Source organism: Phasianus colchicus, chromosome 2 (genome assembly GCF_987193195.1).
Source record: "Phasianus colchicus chromosome 2, bPhaCol1.hap1.1, whole genome shotgun sequence".
Classification (NCBI taxonomy): Eukaryota; Metazoa; Chordata; class Aves; order Galliformes; family Phasianidae; genus Phasianus; species Phasianus colchicus.
Window position 1 is genome coordinate 52,762,087 of NC_143437.1, and position 19,088 is coordinate 52,781,174.

The 19,088-nt window shown below is 33.6% G+C and overlaps 1 protein-coding gene across 2 annotated transcripts in view; it reads right to left on the minus strand.

Moving 5' to 3' along the window:
• Window positions 1-277: 277 nt before the first annotated feature.
• Window positions 278-19,088, minus strand: part of VTA1 (vesicle trafficking 1) — a 30,181-nt gene continuing 11,370 nt past the window's right edge. Inside the window, exons 3-8 of one of the 2 annotated variants that reach the window (XM_090135699.1) lie at window positions 17,207-17,334; window positions 16,506-16,581; window positions 14,416-14,527; window positions 9,654-9,830; window positions 8,320-8,400; window positions 278-2,150 (exon numbers count right to left, since the gene is read on the minus strand). In XM_090135699.1, the coding sequence (XP_089991825.1) occupies window positions 2,005-2,150; window positions 8,320-8,400; window positions 9,654-9,830; window positions 14,416-14,527; window positions 16,506-16,581; window positions 17,207-17,334 (720 nt within the window). In that variant the 3' untranslated portion in view covers window positions 278-2,004. The remainder of the gene's footprint in view (window positions 2,151-8,319; window positions 8,401-9,653; window positions 9,831-14,415; window positions 14,528-16,505; window positions 16,582-17,206; window positions 17,335-19,088) is intronic. The other variant, XM_031611245.2, reaches the window with a different exon arrangement.

Below are 19,088 nucleotides of genomic sequence, written 5' to 3' on the forward strand. Positions count from 1 at the left end.
TCAACATAAACATGACCAAAACAGTCTTTTTACATACTTTAATCAATGCTTCAATTTAGTAATCAGCCACCTTCATATTAATCACTATGAAAAAATTAATTTGCATTGAAAAGCCTCAAATTAATGCACTATTACATCAAAGCTGGCTTAGTATAAAAGTCTAGAAGTTTTTTTTTAACTATTTTATAAAAAGATACAGGAAAAATGACCTCCATTCATCAGGGCCTGGGGACTGAATCCAGTATTTGTAAACAGTGATATGATGCATAAATGAAAGCAACTTTTGATATTTTTTTTAATAGCAATGGAATATATATGCAATGTTCCACTTCCTTCATTCAACTAAAAAGTAGCTTTTCCAATCACATCGTAACAGAATAGAAGTATTTACATGGAAGAATTTATAGAAATTCAGGTTGATACTGAAGGAGCTATCTTGCATGAAACACTATACAAGACATATACTTACTGACTAGGTCTATACAACATAATTGTCAAAAAAGTTTCAGACAGATTCATTCTAAACATCCCAAGCCAATTAAAATCTAATCCAAATCACTATCCAAATTAGCACGCCATACCAACAAAGCCATGCCCATAGCAGAAAGCAAAACACAAGCAGTTCCAGAGTGTTCTATCTATTATATCTTGCTTAAAGCTACATCAACAAATTTCGTATTATCCTTCTCAAACTTGCTGACAGACACAATCTGCTCTCATAAAATGATACCATCAGCTAGGTTTTAATGCATGCTTATGCTTGATTTTATTTTCCTCAACTTTTTGCTTTAAGTTTCAGACACATTTAAGATGCTGCAAAAACAGTGCAGTTACAAATGATGTGCATTTGATCCAAGAGCTTGGAAAGACAGACATATCAGACAATCTGATGTTAAAAGATATTACATAAATCAGACATACTTTGTGGTGTACTCAATTCCTACGTCATGCCGTTAAAAGACCACTTAGTCTTTCTTTCCAACTGCAAGGATGAATTCTTAACAACCAAGAGCCCTAAAATAGCAGGAGCACACTTAAAAAAGACTCAAAATTCTATTTCCAAGATATTTTAATTAGTTCCCAAGTCCAAATAGCCTCCACAACATAGCAGACAGAAAGAATATTAGCTGGGAATACAAACTTCTAGATCATTAATACCAAAAATGAACCAAACGGTTGAACTGTCCTTCGATTCAGTTTATTAAAGAGATGAAACATCTATGAAGTAAATCTCCCTAAAAGTTCACACTGTTTAGCATCTCTGTCCCTGGTTTCAGGATCATCTCCACTAAATATTAGTACTTTCTCTTAGTTAACCATACATAAACAAAATTCCCAGTGTTCACCCAAACAATCAATGATCAAGACTGCATGCAGCAGTCCACTCAGTTGTTGGTGGTTGGATTGGAATGCAATCAAAATTACTCTCCTTGATGTATCAAGAAATGTTTTCAATGCACGTATTAAAACAATATAGAAATAACCTCAAGTCCTGCTTAACTTTATGTCTCAGATGATACCCAAATAATTTAGGTATGGAAAAAAGTCCTTCCCATTGTGTATGTGTCAGTCTTCTTACATGCTTTGTTTTCTGGAGGAAGTCGTGAATTTTGTTACAGTTTTAAAGCTATTTAAACTTCTTAAATAATTGTTTGAAAAAAATGAAAGCAGAGCCAGAATTTTAACAGAACATTGTTATGTTCAACCTTTTTGCAGATTCGGGATTTCCCATACTGATAACCTAAATATTGAAATATGAATTCTACCTCTTAAGCAGTGTTCATAGTACATTTTTTAGTATTTTGCTTACGTCAAACAATTGCATTCATATGCTCCTAGCTCCACTGTTTTAAAAATGAAAAGTCCTAATGACACTGAAAGAGTGATTTCATTATCATAGGTGATAAGATGGAGAGCTTCTGTATATTTCCACTCCCCTAACGGGTACAGTAATAAGCTGTTAGTTCTTTAGGCAAATGACATGAATCTGTTGGATTAAAAGCTTTATTCTTTGCCCGTAATCAGCAACTTGAGAGCCTTCTGGAGATTCTGCACAGCAGTGCTCACATCTTCATATTGCAAAGCACTGCCAGCATATTTGCAGTATTTTTGAGCTCTGGCAAAGTCCTCTGGAGTCAAACGGACTTCCCCTGCAAAAACATAATTATAACATTATTATGTTTTACTTACATTTGCAGTAATATTACAAAAAAGCAGTATGATACTTGTGGTAATATTTTGAACATTACTTCTTTGCTGCTGGTATTGTTTTGTGAACAAAACATTGTTCTTTTATATAATCCAGTGCCTTTCAGAAGTAAGTCAATACCTTTGAGAAAGATCCGCTCTTTAGCTAAAGTAGCAAAAAAAGAACATTTTAACAATAAGATATCTGTAGTCATATAACCATCTGCAAGAAACAAGGAAAGTGTTTTTTGTGCTACAATATAATTAGTTTGCTCTCTTCTTCAGAAATAACACAACCTTAGTTAGAAACTGTTCCCTCTACACTGGAATTGATTTTCAATATGTGGAAACATTCTCACTGAAATATTTTTGCACATATTATATTTCTCTTTTATCCAAGTAATGTTCATGTTACAATTTTAGGTGAGTTAACTAGAAACAGCATTGATCCTACTATATTTCCTAATTTTTTTTTTAACACTGGAAAAAAATATTCTCATAACAAAGTATAAAACAATTAAGTGTCATTAGAATATTTCCTTGACATAATCACAACACATGCACTCAGTGTTCTAAAAACAATAGTAGGGACTTATAAAATATTTACTTCAGAACAACTTAACTTGTAAAAGATTTGATTTTAATGAGCACATTTAAATAATCACATGCAATACTATAAACTAATAGCTCTTTATTTAATAGATTTTCAACATAGCATTTAATAATCAATAAAGAGATGTCACAAATTGAGAAGAAATGTTCTTTTAAATGTACCACAGGCTTTGGTATAAAATGGGTTAAAGAAAGGCCTAGTTCTCTAGGTATAGCTTTCTCATCTTAAGCAAGGACATGAATACACTTCAGTGCATTTTACAAGGTACAATCATAGTTAGCCAGATTTTTTCTTTCAAGATAAAACTCTTGTTAGCAATACTATGAGAACGTTTACTGAAGTATCTGAGTCCTTATCAGGAAATATCTTTTATATTTGCTTTTCCCTTTCCCAATCTTATTTAAAAACAGCTTTTGAACAAATAAAAGGGAAAACCCAGGAATATTAAAAACTGGACTGGTTTGCTGCTTTTTAAAACAACCATGCCCCAGTAAAAAGCAGGACAGTAAGAACTTTCAAGATGAATTTTATCTTTTCTTTTCATTCTTTTTTTTTTTTTTAATGCACACTAGAAAATCATTTATTTTCCATTCAATAAATAAATCTGACCACAAAATAACTTCTGAGCATTGAGGCACATGACAACTCGGTGGGCTCATTTTCACTGCAATTTATATTAGTTTACTGCCAAATAAGTGAAACCACATTAAAATGTCTTAAAATACACAAACATGGGTAAATATGCGTGAGGGAGTGCATAAACATGAGCACACACTTAGATTATTTTGTAACTTAAATAAAGTCACAGACTAAAAGCAGCTGGGGTCAATCTGTGACCACATTACTGAACATCTTTAAGAAATCTGAAAGACCAAGTTCCTCTCAAAGTGGCTTTATGCTGTGATGCCAAAAGAAACTACAAAATCATTTTCTAAAACCAGGCCAAGGCATCAGTCCACTATTCAACTGATTTATTGGAAGGAAGCCTAAATTCACCAGTCTAATCTTATTTTTGCAGTATGAGCTCTACTAATGTTTTGCTGGCATAACGATTTATTTATTATGAAATCTACTTCAAATGCTATTATGACATAACTTGAGGGAAAAAAATTAACTTCAACTTTATAAACCAAAGTTTACACAAAGTGTTGATCTTTTGACGTGCTCAGTGGCCTCAGCTCCTATTCAAGTCAGCACCTCACAATGGATGAACAGAATAGAAATAAAAAACCTGCTTTCTAAAATTTTCAAAATAATGCAAAATTTAACTACAATGCCTGTACTAAACTTGAAAGTATCACCTCCAAAGTTTGTAAATAACTTTGGTTCATACATTGTTTAATAGCTTTGCAGAAAAGGAACAACACCCCGGGGGTCTCAGCAGCCAGGAGGAACACATGCTAAAAACATGACCTTGCAAAGAAGGCTAGTATCTTTAGCTGCACTGGGAGCATTGTCAGCTAATCAAAGGAAATAATTCTTTCCATCTACTAAATACTGGTGAGGCTACATCTGTGCCCAATTCTGGATTGCCCAGCACAAAGTGAGACATGGAGCTAATGGAGAATACAATGAAGGGTCATGAAGCTGATAATGAGACTGAAGCATCTTTCATATGAGGAAAAGCAGAGAGAGATGGGACTCTTCAACCCAGAGAAGAAAAGGGATCTTATCAGTACAGATAAATAAATAAAGGGCATCAGTAAGAAAGATGGAGTCCGTAGGCTCTTCTGGTGTTCAGTGACTAGAGCAGAGACAACAGGCACAAACTAAAACACAGAAAGTTCCAATGTGCATATTATAGAACACGTTTTGATTGTGAGAGTGGCCATGACTGCTACTGTGGAGTCTCCCTACTTGGGGATCTTTAAAAGCCACCTGGATATCTGGATATGGTCCTCAGCAACATGCTGTAGGTGGCCCTGCTTGAGCAGGGGGGTGGGACCAGATGGACCTAGAATTCCCTTCCAACTTCAACCAATCTGTGAGATGGGAAAAAGTATATTGCACTCATCCTGAAACTCACATCTGAAATCATTAGTAATCACACTTAATTCCAAACTGACAGAAAACTGGAATCCATAGCTAATGTTAAAAACCATTTCTGTTTTAGTTTAAGATAAACACAAAGTAAAAACAAAAAGTCAATTTTACTAGATATACTGAAAATTATGTTGAGAAAGAAAGCATCTTTATATTAACTTATTTTATAGGATGTATCTGCATCTCCCTGATATCCTTTCCTATTCATCATGTTTCCCTTTTATGAAATTGTCCAAATACAATGCAGCTGATCAAAGAATATTTTAATAAAATCAGTGTAACGTGGCATATAAATACAGTGATGGCAAATATAATTAATGTTTATCAAAATCGGATGCTCTTTTTTTCCTGTTACAGCAGTTAAGACATTCAAGACAATTCCTCAAAGAATTTTTCTTAAGATCACGAAAATACATAAAATGTGTTTATTACTTCTACACTGTGCATGGAAAAGCAAACATTATTATAAATGCAACCAGTATGGACAAATGGTTTCTCTATACTATGTCACCTGTGGACGGAAGCATACAGTAATGTAAGAACATCTTATAAAAACTCTGTGTAGTACAATTATGAATGAATTTAGTGTTAGCAAAATCTAGAGTTAACACATTTTTAAAATGAATTAGACCAGAGAATTTCATGAGTACATAATACAAAGTTCTATTTTGTTAGCATTTTGTGATAGTATAGTATGCTATGCTTAATTGAATAAGCTTTGATATTTTCAAAGGCCAGTGTTAAACTCTAAAATCTGCTCTCACAGGACAGGGCTCTTATTGCAGGATTTGTGCTAACTAAAATCAAAGGAATACCCTAACTAAATTTTCTTTTGATAAATATTCCAGTCTTCTCCACATAAGCATTAATCACATTGCTTCTCCCATGTTAAGGGTTAGAAAGAAAATATATAATTTATTTTAAAAATATACATTTGATCTTCTTACCACAGAGTCTTCCAGGAGTATGTGGAATATCCTGTTTGGCTATGTCTATACTAGTACATTAAACAGTGCCAGGGAATGTGTCTCAGCACTTGAACTTGACTCTGCACTGTTGAACTGCTGGAACAGATTGCGGTTTGGATTTGGCCTATGACAACTACCACTTTCCCAAACAAATCCTGGGCAAGACTCATGGTTAGAGCATGCTAAAGACCATTCAATACCGGCAGCACTTGATGAACTACCTTGTTTAGAGGGTTTAAAAGTTTAGTAGTATGGATGTGAGTTGTTCTGTGCCATCTGCTCTCAATGTCAAATATTTTCAGGCATGTTTAATTGATACAGATATTTATACAGATATTTTGCCTAAATCGTGGAGTAAATGTACTTAGCATTCTACTAGCTGTATGGATCAACTGGAGAGGAACAGTTATCTCCCCTCCTCTCCCAAAGGCAACTTCAGTTCCATAGGAACAGTGCTTATCAAGGTAATCAATATGCAGCCAAGACAGCTATAATATATCTTGCAATTCAGGAACTGGAAAGGGTCCCCCAGTTTAGCAAGTCTGTTGTGAAATACTGGCATTTCCTAATCTACGTACAGGAAAAAGAACAGCTTAAAATGGAGACAGTATTTTGGGTATAAAAGGGAATCCTTAGCAGTAGGTGGAGAATGACAATGTTGCTCTTACTGAAGGGAGGATGTTTTAGGAATTATCAGGAATGTGCGGCAGGAAGGAGACAGACAAGGAACCATGCCTTCCATTGCTCTCAAGATGCTTAATTCTACGCATGCAAACAAAATTGTTACTATACAAAATCTGTATACCTTCTCAAGCTCCTGCATAACTGACAGCTTATTTTCTAAGCTTTCACAACCATGGATTTGCATGAGCCTTATCACTTCCCAGGATATAAGTTTCCAAAACATTCTCGTAAGTATCTAACATCATATGCTGTTACAAGACCCAAACTTGTAGTGATACAACAAGAGATGTACAGAGGAGGAATGCAGGCATGCAAATACTCATACTAGATCAAGTTAAAGATTCATCACTATGCTTAGCAAGGGTATTAATATCCTAATTATAGCAGAGCAGTTATTATAAATTATCAGAAGCACAGAGTATCTTAATTCACTCAATTCATTTTCATTTGTATTTATACATTTCTTGAATCAAGTTATTACAGGCTAGAGAGAACAATGTACTGATACACTATCCAGACATCAAGTAATGTAACTTCTAATACTTAACAAAGAGTTAAAGTTTTATTCAAAACTGACATTTTTGTCACTTAGAATTAAATATTCAAACCAATAAACAACTATGACCAGAATTTTCATAGTAGTTATCAAAAAAACCTTTCAGAATAACTGTCTAGATTATCATGATCAGTTGATTAAGTATGAAAACTCTACTGCCAAACTTGCTTTTTAACTAGCAGCTCTTACGATAAATATTAAATAAAGCCTTTAGCTGTTTTCATTAAGTAGCAACCAAAACTCCTGCCACAACCCCCAAAATTGCAAAGCCATCACCAAGATTAAATGGTTCAGTGACTGGTTAGAGGTTTTCAATAATGTGAGCTAACTGTAACAAGAGACATTAATATGCCAGACAGAAACAATAAGATGTACCTTCTGTTATTCAAGAGAACGCTAAAAGCAAATCTGAATATTTCAAAGATAATTATTGTCATTTTTCTTCTTAAGACATCTTTGACAAAAATAGCTCCTTAATATATTAGGTCTTCACGTCCTTAAGCATTCTTATGACAAATGACTAAAGTCAAGTTAAACAATGAATTCCTACTGTAGCATTCCACTGATTAAAATGTTTTTTTTAGTGAAGTTGGTATTTTTAAAGACAGAAGTAAAATTTGCACAATATAGGTTAGTAGTGACTCTACATCGAAGAGAAATGACATTTGAAGGATAAAAACCTTGATTCAACGGTAAATCAAAATAAGATCATCAGCAATGCTTTACTGTACTATTTTGTTTAATATAAAGTTTACTTATAACCAACAAGCACTGCTGGTACAGAACACAGCAAGTACACTACAATAAAAAACACCACTGGAATGTTTTTCTTGATTATTCATTGAAATGAACAAATAATTTACAAATTAACCCTGAAGAAGTAATTTTAAGGAAAGAGAATGTGTACGAACTACCAAAAATAGAATTTAGAAAGGTTATCAGGAATACAGACTTTGTTGAGTACACCAAACCTTATCTGAGAAACAACAATGGAGAAGGCTAACACAATGCCAGCTTATTGGCTTGAAAAGTTAAAAAAAAAAAAAAAAAAATCAGATAACACTCAAATAACACTACCAGAATAATATAATATGTAGATGATGTCCATTCTTTTTAACATTTATGAATTGTTAGCATTCTGGTAATAGTGACTTTATTTCTCAAACTTCTTTTAAGTGTTGCAAATTAAACTATGAGGAAGCTGGAGGAGGCATGGAGAGGCACAAACCACACAGCACATTCATGCGTGGACAATACCACCATCTTACCTGCAGACTGAGCACTGTAAAGGGAAGGATCTACTAGAGGAATAGTTTGAGGAGAAGGTTGAATGGTATTAGTCGTCACTCCTGTAAATTAATGCAGACAATTGGAACAGGGTTATTTCTGTTTATAGACTTTAGTAGTACACCAAAAAAGTATGAAAATAAGAACAGGTAAACTTAATGATTCAATAATTTTTAACTTACGCAGTAGATGGCTTCTAAAGTCTTAAAGTTTGTAGCAAATAATCTGAAAACACTGCTGACCAGGAATGTTTTAAAAAACAACATGAAGAATTTACAGCTCTCACTCATGTTATCAGTACAGTATTTCACAGGAATTTAACTTCCAAGCGTTAAACAAATCAAGAAAATATTAGTCCAAAAATATATGGTTTTTCCTAGTGTATTGAGAAAAATCTGTTAAGGAACAGTATGACTGAACTCTTTTAACTGGAAGTTTATATGCTATCTCTTAATACTAGATAGAAACTATTTTTAAAGCCTCAAGCCTACCATCTTATACTTAGCAGCAAGCTAAGTCCTCCCTAATTCCTCTGGAAACAATTGGTGAGAATATAGAAGCTAAATTTGAAAGGGAAACATTGCTGCTAGAAGAAACAACACAGCAGGTTAAAAATAAGTAATGCAAAAAAATGTGTTTCAACAAGAAACATATTCCATAGTTTTCACATCTGGCAAAAACAAACAGTAAAAGATTTACTTAGACAGAATACAGAAAACAACACCCTCCCAGATTGCTCCCCTCCCTCCCCCCCCCACCTCCCCCCAGAAAACCAACAAACAACTATCTGAAGGATTTCCCTTTGATAAAACTGAAATAAAGAGCATCATGAACTTTTAATAGGGTGAAACATTCTTAAAATTACATTCTTCAAATAAGGGAGGGGATGTGTGAGAAATACATCTTGTTCTTTTAATACAAAAATACATCTCAACAATCAAATGACCATCAAGACAGAAACCAAGAGCTTCTCATTTGCTAATCTTATTATTATTATATGGCAATGGGAGGTGGAAAAATTGTACATTCACAAATTATCTAAAAATAATTTTTTTTTTCTTTTTAATGCAGCTACTGGGATCAACTTTGGCTTTTAAGGAACATGTTTTGGGGCCAAAATTAATAGAAAACAAGATGGAGGTGTCAATACATCTAGCAGTATACTTCCTATGGCATTTTTACAGTGTTACTGTATGAGGTTGCTTTTGCCATAAAACGTCTACATTATTTTATTTTATATCTGATGGAAAGAAGACTATCATAGAGTTTGCCTCTTAATAAAGGCATAAATTCTTTGCATGTGATTGTCATATACCTGTGTTATGAGGTACTTCAGCTGGAGTATTGGCTGGTGCATGGGCACCTGGTGGTACATGTATGCCAGTGAAATTACTAGTTGGTGTGTTATTAGCTTCATACGTAGATGATGACGATGTTGGTTGATTTGTTCCGCTCTGGTGAGAAGATGACCCTGCCTCTTCTCTTTCAAGATCTGTCAAGATGACATAAAACAGAAATGAATCCAACTCTTTCGTCCAAACACTTGAAAACTTAAGTGCCTTTTATAAACATTCCTAGTTAGCAGAAAAATGGACACCACCACAATGCAATATAGAACATTTAATAAATGAAATCACTTATTTTTGATTTGGCAAAGTTAATAGGAAATCTGCTTTTGAGAATGAGGGAGCAGGAAAAAACATGCTTTCACTGTACACAGTACTGCAATCAAAATAAATTACCCCAAATTTCTTGCCTAGACTTAGAACTCTTTTTTCTGACCCCTATGGCTTCCTTTGGCCCTTATCTATCTCTTCAATTCCATTTTTCTATCAGGACTTCTTATTCCATATCTGGAATCCCTTGCCCTACACTTGCCTATTTCTTAAACTACTTTGTGATCTTTTCACCAAGGCATTCTGAGTATCATCTTCAAAGTTCCTCAGTGGCTAGTTCACGGTCTTTAGTTACTTCTGCAAAAGCGGAATGCTACCTAACTCCACTTAATTTCCACTGCCTTCTAATTTCCTCACCCAGGATTGCCTAATTTCAATGCTACTTTTTTTTTCCTTTTCTCCTTCCTGGTTGTCTCTTCCAGCCCACTCTCCATGTCTGGACTTGCGTACCCTCGGTTAGTGAGTCTGGAAGTTTTTTCCTAATTAAGGCCAGTCTAGAGACTTGTAAATGCCAGATCCACACTGGATCTGAGATACAACTGCAGGAAAGTTCTCTCTGCCTTAGGATTCCCCATGTTCGTGGAACCTTTGGAGAATTCTGCTGTAAAAGTCTTGCAAGCCCAAGTACGTGTAAACTGCAATTTCACAAAAGCTCAGAACTTGGGCCAAACACAGGCAGATTTTCTTAGAGACAGGAAAAGCCCATCCCTGAGAAAATGGGAAAGAAAAAACATCCAATCTCCTGCCAACTTCTTTCTCCAAGTTTCAATCCCTCACAGAGACTATCCACCTCATTCTCTCTGATCTCTTTTCAGAAACAGTAATAGTGACTGAAATTAATAAAATGAAAAACAAAACTGAAAAAAACCCCAACAACCATAGGCAATACTGGCCACTGAAGATAGGAACTCAATTGGTTGAAGTCTGGCAATGTTAGAAAAGTAAAAAAATAAAAATGTTGAAAGTGTTTGCTATCCTTAATAGAAATGCCTGTAAGAGGTAAATTCACAAGAGGGCAATATACTTTTATTCAGGCATATGCATGAAGATCAAGCTCAAACGTTTGCTCATTGTGCAATTATTAAATGTTGAACAGTATTAAAGATAAAAGTAGCTTTGTTTAAATTAATGCTTATTACATATTTAGAGTGCCCAAATGTCAAAGTGTAGTAAGTATTCTTTCTGTAGAGCAAATATTTACAATATTATTAATCAAAGATTAAATATTAAGACTATGTTGACTTATGTCCTTGCAGTATTCCTGAACAGTTTTAATAGTAGTGGTAAAGAAAAGGTTTTCAGGCTGGTGGAAAAGAATTTTTTAATCAACAAATTGCTCATAAGTTCTGTGATAAGAATATCCATACAATCACTGAGAAATATACACATTTCCAGAAAATGCATACTAAAAAATTAGAGAATTAACATCTCAAAAAGCAGTACTGGCCTGTAAAAGAGTGATACAATTGCTACGCATTCATTTTCAGCTCGAGTCAAGTTTCTTGTCTTGGAACCTCATCAGACTTTGTGCTTGGATCCTAGTATAATGGATCCATGGGATCTTCAAATTTTCCTCAGAGCCACGGTACAGCCACACTATCCTTTTGCTGTTAATTATAAAAGCTAAGACTTTCTGGAATAAGGCTGATATCCCTTGTTCTAAAACAAAATGTCCAAAGATAATTCTATAAGCATAAAAGATTCTCAAGATCCAAAGGCATTCCTTGTTAACCATATAGATTAAATCTATTAAATTTCTGGTAAATCTTATTGCCTCAAACTGCTAGTGATCTTGAGATAAAACCTAATTCACAGAAATAAGCAGAAGGTAGACATGCAGAAGTGGAACAAACCTCAAAAAGTTAACTTCTATGTTTTGATATGAACTGTGCCAGAAGCTGTAAATATAATAGATGTTTAACAGGCTCAGAAAATCTTCAGTGAAAGCAATCCATTCTCCGCTATTTTAAAATCAAAATCTAACCTGAATCATGTTTCTATTATCTTACTATACAAACACACACTGAATTTGGACAAACACATTTGGAGATTTAAAATTAGCCCCAGTAAAATATTACTATCAGTTTGTCTTAACAGACTGTTTTTTTAATTGCTACATAATTTTTTTAATCCACATTGCCAAATACGGAGACAGCAAAATCCAATAATTGATCAGGTTGGTAATTAAAATCAGAGACATCTGTATTTTGAAACCAGGAGTTTAGGGGCTGACAGAATAAGATAAGTAACTAATCCACATCACCAGTACATAGAGACACATGCTTTATATAAGAAGACTGTATGTTGAGTGCAAATGTTACCCCCATTTTGTCTTGATTGGAATGTCTTATTTATATTACAAATTATTATGCCTTATAGTACACAGAAATGTATTGTCCAGAATAATAAAGCACCCAACGTAACTTAAATTCAACATCCCAGAGCACTAAATTGAAAACTAACAAAATTTATTTGTAAGGAGTCCAGAGATTTATAAACATACATTTTTTGCCATCATCTACTAATTTTATTTTGAAAACATTTTATTTTCCTCATTGTCCTGTAATGTCTCTCTCCAGCTTGAGAAGTTGCTAAAAGATGTAGAATGCAAGGTTCTTTCTGGAAGCTTCTGTCTCTCCCTTTCTTTCTTTTTTTTCTACCACATTGACGAAAAAAACCCCAAATCCTTTCACTGCTCTCATACTTTTCTTTCAACTAGTTGGGACATACAGTTTTCCTGGAACTCTGCAATATAAATGTAAAATGTTTTGCAATGAAATTGGTGATGCATTTTACTGTAACTACACTGAGACTACTCAAGAAGTTTGTCCCATTAGAAATTAAAATTTTAATTTTCCCATTAGGATAAACTTTTTCTCGATGACCTGGAGCTACTGCTAAGTGACCTTTATATGCACTCTACAACTGGTATTCCAAATGCATTAATAACTCATGCATGTCATTTTAAAGTTTCCATGGTGGCAATCTGACAAAACATCCATAAATCCAGCAGAACCATACAAAGCATGCCTATGTTACTGTAAAAACATCTCCAAGAGTTACAGTATAGTTTTCAAGAATCACAAAGAAAATAACACTTTGGAAAAAAATGGTAATTTGTCAAACTATAGAGACCTAGTTTCACTCTGTTTAAACATACTTTTTCCACTTGCAAAGGAAGGAAGAGAATGAGCAAGCAGAAAGGAATGGGGAAGGTCCAGTTGTACATTCAAACAATGTTTCTTTTCTTCTAAAGATGTACAAAGTAAGAACTGACACTTTGTTTTATATGCATCTTTAATAAAAAAATAATTAGCAAAACTTTTTTTTATCTTTGTGTAAAGCAATATGGCCAACTACACTACAGAGGTAATTTCAAAAAATGAACAGCAAGAGGTATTTTCATTTACCTGCTCAGAAGATAAAAATTATCTTACTATATAAAATATAGCTTAACAAATAGACTTTGCTGAATTGGATATATTGTAGACTTCCTATGAACACTGATGTAAATTTTAGCTCATTCAGCTAAAATTTAGCTTCTTCGTTTACATGTTACTTGGCAATGAAAGCAACAATCCTCACTTTTTCACAGTACTGCTTTTAATGATTTGCGATGTAGACTAAGGTTATAAATCTGAGTTCTGTTTTCCCTCCAATAACACTTTATTGTGCAGTCCTGAATAAGCCAGCTACTTTGGCCTGCACATTTAGAAAATGACAAAAAATACTGTCTTTTAGTGCTGAGAACCAGTTATTGTATACGAGTTGCATAAATAATTTTTTTTAGCAAAAGAGATGTAATCTATGCTTATAAATATATTTTTCACAATTAGAAATCATTGTATATAATCTGGTGAGCTTTGTAAACATTCCTATAGCTATGAACTTAACCACTAAAATCACTCATTTAAAGCTATAACATCCACTAGCAAAGACTTTATTACCATATCTTCTCCACTGTATTCTAAAGAAATTGGTGTAATCTGTCTTACAAAGATGTGGTGATGTTTACGCATGGAGTTGCATCATAGGTCTTGCACTGCAGCTGCACCAGCAGTTAAAAACAAACAAACAAAAAACTGTCTTGAAAAAGATCACATGTTGAAGAAATACTAAGTTTGATAATGCTTCACTTGAAATACAGCTATGCCAAGACTGAAACATAAGACAGTGGGTAAGATCGCCATTCCAGGGATCAAATATGAAGGGTATCTTTAAGTAAGGAAAAAATGATAACCAGCAGCTTGGTAGTCAAACTGTAACACACACTATTTGATCACAATATATGAACTTGCATCAGCCAAAACATCATGTAGCCAGTTCACTACCAAGTCAGATTTATCTCCTCTAAGAGGAAAGAGCCCTCAGCTCTTAAGAGGAAAAAATGGAAATACATACCAAAAGTCTCTCCTTCCATACCAATGGGTCCAGGCTGAGGGGTCTCTCCATTTTTCAAGCAGTTATGAATGTACGCTGCTTTCCACCTGGCATACTTTCTGTGCTGAACGTTCTGGGAAAGGTAAACAGCCAGTTATTTTAATCACTCACTTCTTTGATTTAATGCATTCAAGGAAGTATCATAACAGGTTGGTACAATGGAATATAATTTTTCTATTGCTTCTCCTTCCATTTTTGCAATAATTTTGAATCTAGGATATTCCATCCACCTGTGCACATGCAAAAAAAATGCAATTTTTTAAAACCTGTATTTTTTATCCAGACAAGAGATTATTTAAATACTGGCATCTGATGCTCACTTAAGGGTAATGCATATGAAATTAATCAGTGAATTAAAACATATATAAAAAGAACAGCTCTAATAGGATCTCAGTATGAAATGAAAATGTGGAGATCTTCAATTCGTATAGCATGTCTGAAAAAGGAAATCAATAATACAAACATTATCTAGCATGAAAGACAGTACGTTGCATAGTAATTATGGAACTTCTTTTTTACATACATCTCCATAAACTTTATTATTTTAATCCGAAGGAAATAATCACCTGAAACAGAGTGTGAATTCCAATTAATAGTGTTGGATTTTTTTTAATTACATTATTTTAAATTACAAGTAGGTATTTGAAACCATGAAAACAGAAAGGCTGGTGCAGTTGTGGACTAATATGGTACGTACAGGATATTCTAGACATAAAATATTTTAATATCTTTACAACACTCCTTAAACCAGATGAAGGACATCAGCAAGAAATAATAGGCTGTTCATTGCAAGGTTGCATGTGAGGCATCTATATATAGGATGTCTAGTCTCTTTATTCCAAACAGGGCATTAAATAGTTTGGGACCAACATAACCAGAACCTTGTTATGAACTTGTAAACCAAAAGAACTTTTGTTTCTAAGGAAATTCTACTAGAGGAAGAAGAGAATCCTATAGCACTCATGCATAAGAGAAATAAAAATATTTTTTGATTAGCTATACAGATTTAGTTGGCCTGACAAATATTAAGCACTTATGTGATCAGCACTTGCTGATTTTGTTGCAGATTGTTAAGTATCGCTGCTTTTCCTTATTTATTTTTCAAGGTTTTATCCTTCCTTTGGCAGTTTTTGATAATTGTCTTCACCAGTCAGTAGTAACTTTCCCTATTTTCTTCTCTTTGACAGAAGTTATCAACTATACCACTACATTTCCAAAGTGAGTTTCTTATTCAATTAATTTAGCAAATAATACTTCCATTTTAATTCTCAGAACAAGGAATACTTTATTAAGAATATCTGCTTCACCATATCCAATATTAATTCTCCTGTGGGACACAAATAACAGAGAGCTGACCAGACAATTAACTGAAATGTTTGCTTTAAAACTTTTATTAAGTACATTTTTATAAGAGGAATTGTGATCTTGTTCATCCAGTTCTGGAAAACTTGTTTGACTGCAGATGTTTTGCTAAAGAATGCTAAAACAAATCTGTGTTTTTTTGGTAGGCAGTATTTTTGAAATATTCATGTCCACGTGGTCAGATATCAATTTTTTTTTTTTTTTAAAGTAAATTCATGTCCTTCAATTAACATACCACCTTTTAATAGTGAGATTTATTATAACGCCAAAAATATCTATTTTAGCTAAAATAGTATATAATTCCAACTCAGTAATTAGCATTAAAGATCTTGCTTGTAGGATGAAAAGGGGGAAGGTGGAAAAGGTAGGAACCTTGCAACCTTTCTCCCTTTAATCATTCTCATTTGACATAATCCTGTATCCATGAGGCATTACAAATATTATTAGTATATTTTTAAGACATGAAACATCTTCTAAAAGACAACTATTATCTAACATTTCATATAATTCGAAATGCTTACTACAATTTCTTATGATTTAGTAACATGAATTTGACTACAGAATTACAACGTATGCTCTCTGAAGCTCATATTCATGAACTATTTTCAAAAAATTGCAGAACTATAACAGTAACTTGCAACTGTGCTGGGAAAAGCAATCAACCTACACCGATATCCCTTAATACTTACCTCTTCAGAGAGCTCCCCAAATACTGTCAGAACATCTATCAGGAGACTGGCAGTGTAAAAGGACTTTATCATGTTTCTGTAAAAAAGAAAGCATTTCATTAACTTGGTAATGTCATCTTCTTAGGATCACTTTTTAACCACTGGCATTCTAGATTGGCTAGTTTCAAATCAACTGTCACTAATATTTTCTTTTAATCTGATGCTACAGGATTTACTTCACAATGTCTATATTTAGGAATATACTAAGAAGTCTCATGATCACTATGAAAAATTCTTCAGCAACTTTTAAAGCAGGTCATAAGTTCTGCACTTAGTTTCTAATTTGGAATATTCAGTATGGGACACTGGACATCCTGTACTACCTAAGAAAAAGTCTAGCCAAATCATCAGTGTGCTGTAGTGACTGCTGTACCTCAAACAACATGCATCATCACAAATATTTCAGTATACAATTTCCATATATTTAACTAAGTTCAGTATCAGTCTAAGTTCAGTACTATGTTTTAGAAGGTTCACCAGTACGTGAGCAACCACTTCAAGAACACAAGATGAAGGATACCAGTTAAATGGTCAAGTTAGAAACCGAAATAGTAACAAATTGATCTTCCTGAGAGATGAATGCCCAGTTCCTGCTTGCAGTCAAATTAACAAGAGCTTGAATATATCTTAGTTCTTACAACAGAGCAAAGATTTTCACCTACTTATGAAACTGCCCAGCTCTGTCTTCATTGTCTGCATATAAAAACATTTTCAAAGCATAATTCTCCACATGAGCAGAACCAACAATTTCCTGAGTAATTGCTTCATTATCACCAAATTGTTTTTTCATCTGAAAAAAAAAAGTTGAAAAAATACATTAATTACCTTATTAGACCCTAGCACTTTAATCTAAATCAAACAGAAGAAGCAGCTGCTGATTTAGTACAACTGAAAAGAGAAACCATAAACACTTTAATTATTTTTAAGATCTCCAACTTCTAACATAACAAATGCTAAAAGCACCATGCTAAAGAGAAAGCATGTTGTTTTAGAGAGAAAAATATTAAGTAGCTCTTCACACTATTTTCTAGTCCTTTAAAAGAAAAATTGAATCTTAAAACAAACACAAAGATATGTAACCATAATATTCTGAAGGAATAGCTACAGATATTTTTCCCCTTAGTATCCAAAAGTCCAAACGTTCTGAAGCACGTGTCGCAATTAAGCACAGTTTAAATTATAAAGTATGGTTTGTAAAGGTACTGAAGGTCAGAGTCATTAAATATCATCTCTTTTGCAAAGTATTTCACAGCAGTACATTACATCTTTCACCAAGTCCAAGCCCCACCTTAGCTGATCTAGTGACCTATGGATTTACTGGAATTTTCAGTCTAAGCAGTGTACTTCATTTGAAAGACCTCTTTTCAAAGATGCTGGACTACAAGAATCCCCAGGCTTCCTAATAAAAATCAGCAAAGCAAATAACCCACTAACAGTTACAACAGGTGGATTTACAGCTTCTGAATAGGCTTACTGTTTGAATATAAGGAAATCTCAGGTCATCCTCAAAGGACAAAAACAGGAACACTGCATGATATTAGCCGGTAGTCTTTATTTTGCCAAAAGATTTAAAAACAGTATCTGAATGGCTGTTATTTTTCACAGTGAGCATGAGGAAAATTCAGTCATGCAAGCTGTATTTCCATAATATTATTCTGTTGTCAACTTTTTAATACATAGAATGTTTTTTAAAAAAATATTTCAGTAGTGAAAAATAAACTTTGTAAAGAGTACTTCAAATCTGTAGACTTTTGTCAAACTCACACTCAATATACTTTTCAATAATTATTTACTCTACAAATTATGCTGCACACAAGAAAAACAAAATTACACTTCATAAGTTGCAGAATATATATATTTGAAACAAAATATTTAATATTTAATTACACATATTTAGAATAATATGAAACTTCTTGTAAATAAAAACATTGAGTAATTTCCACATGTATCTACATCATTTTATTCTTTGCTACTATATAATTCAGAATAATTTGTAGTTGTAAGTTTCTGTCTTAATCTATAAAATAATCAATTACAGCAAGCACAGAAAGCTGCAAGAACCATTACAGCAGGTCTACAACACCCCTTTGTGCCCCCTGCTGGTACAGGCAGACTGAAACTGGCTGCTATTAAATTACTGTAGAAGTACTAGTAACACATCAACTTGTCAATATACTCAAGCTTCCCAGCCCTCAAAATGCTTTATTTTACCTGTTCCAAGCATTCTCTCCTGTTTTCCACCACCCGGCTACATAAAAGGAACTGATGTCTTAGCACCATTTTATCAGTAATTGAGAGATTAAATTACAGGTTTTTCTAATCTTTCATAATTTGAACAAGAGTAACCGAGTACTGAAGGCAGATTTGTTTGCTGCAGTATCAAAAGGGATAATATAAGCCTTCAACAGGAAGTTAAACTTATGTTCATGCATGCTTACACACACATATATATACAAACATACATATGTATACACATACACACATAGTTTTACCTCCTCCCAGTTCTCCTGCTGATTTATTACATACAACCCAAATTCTTACAGT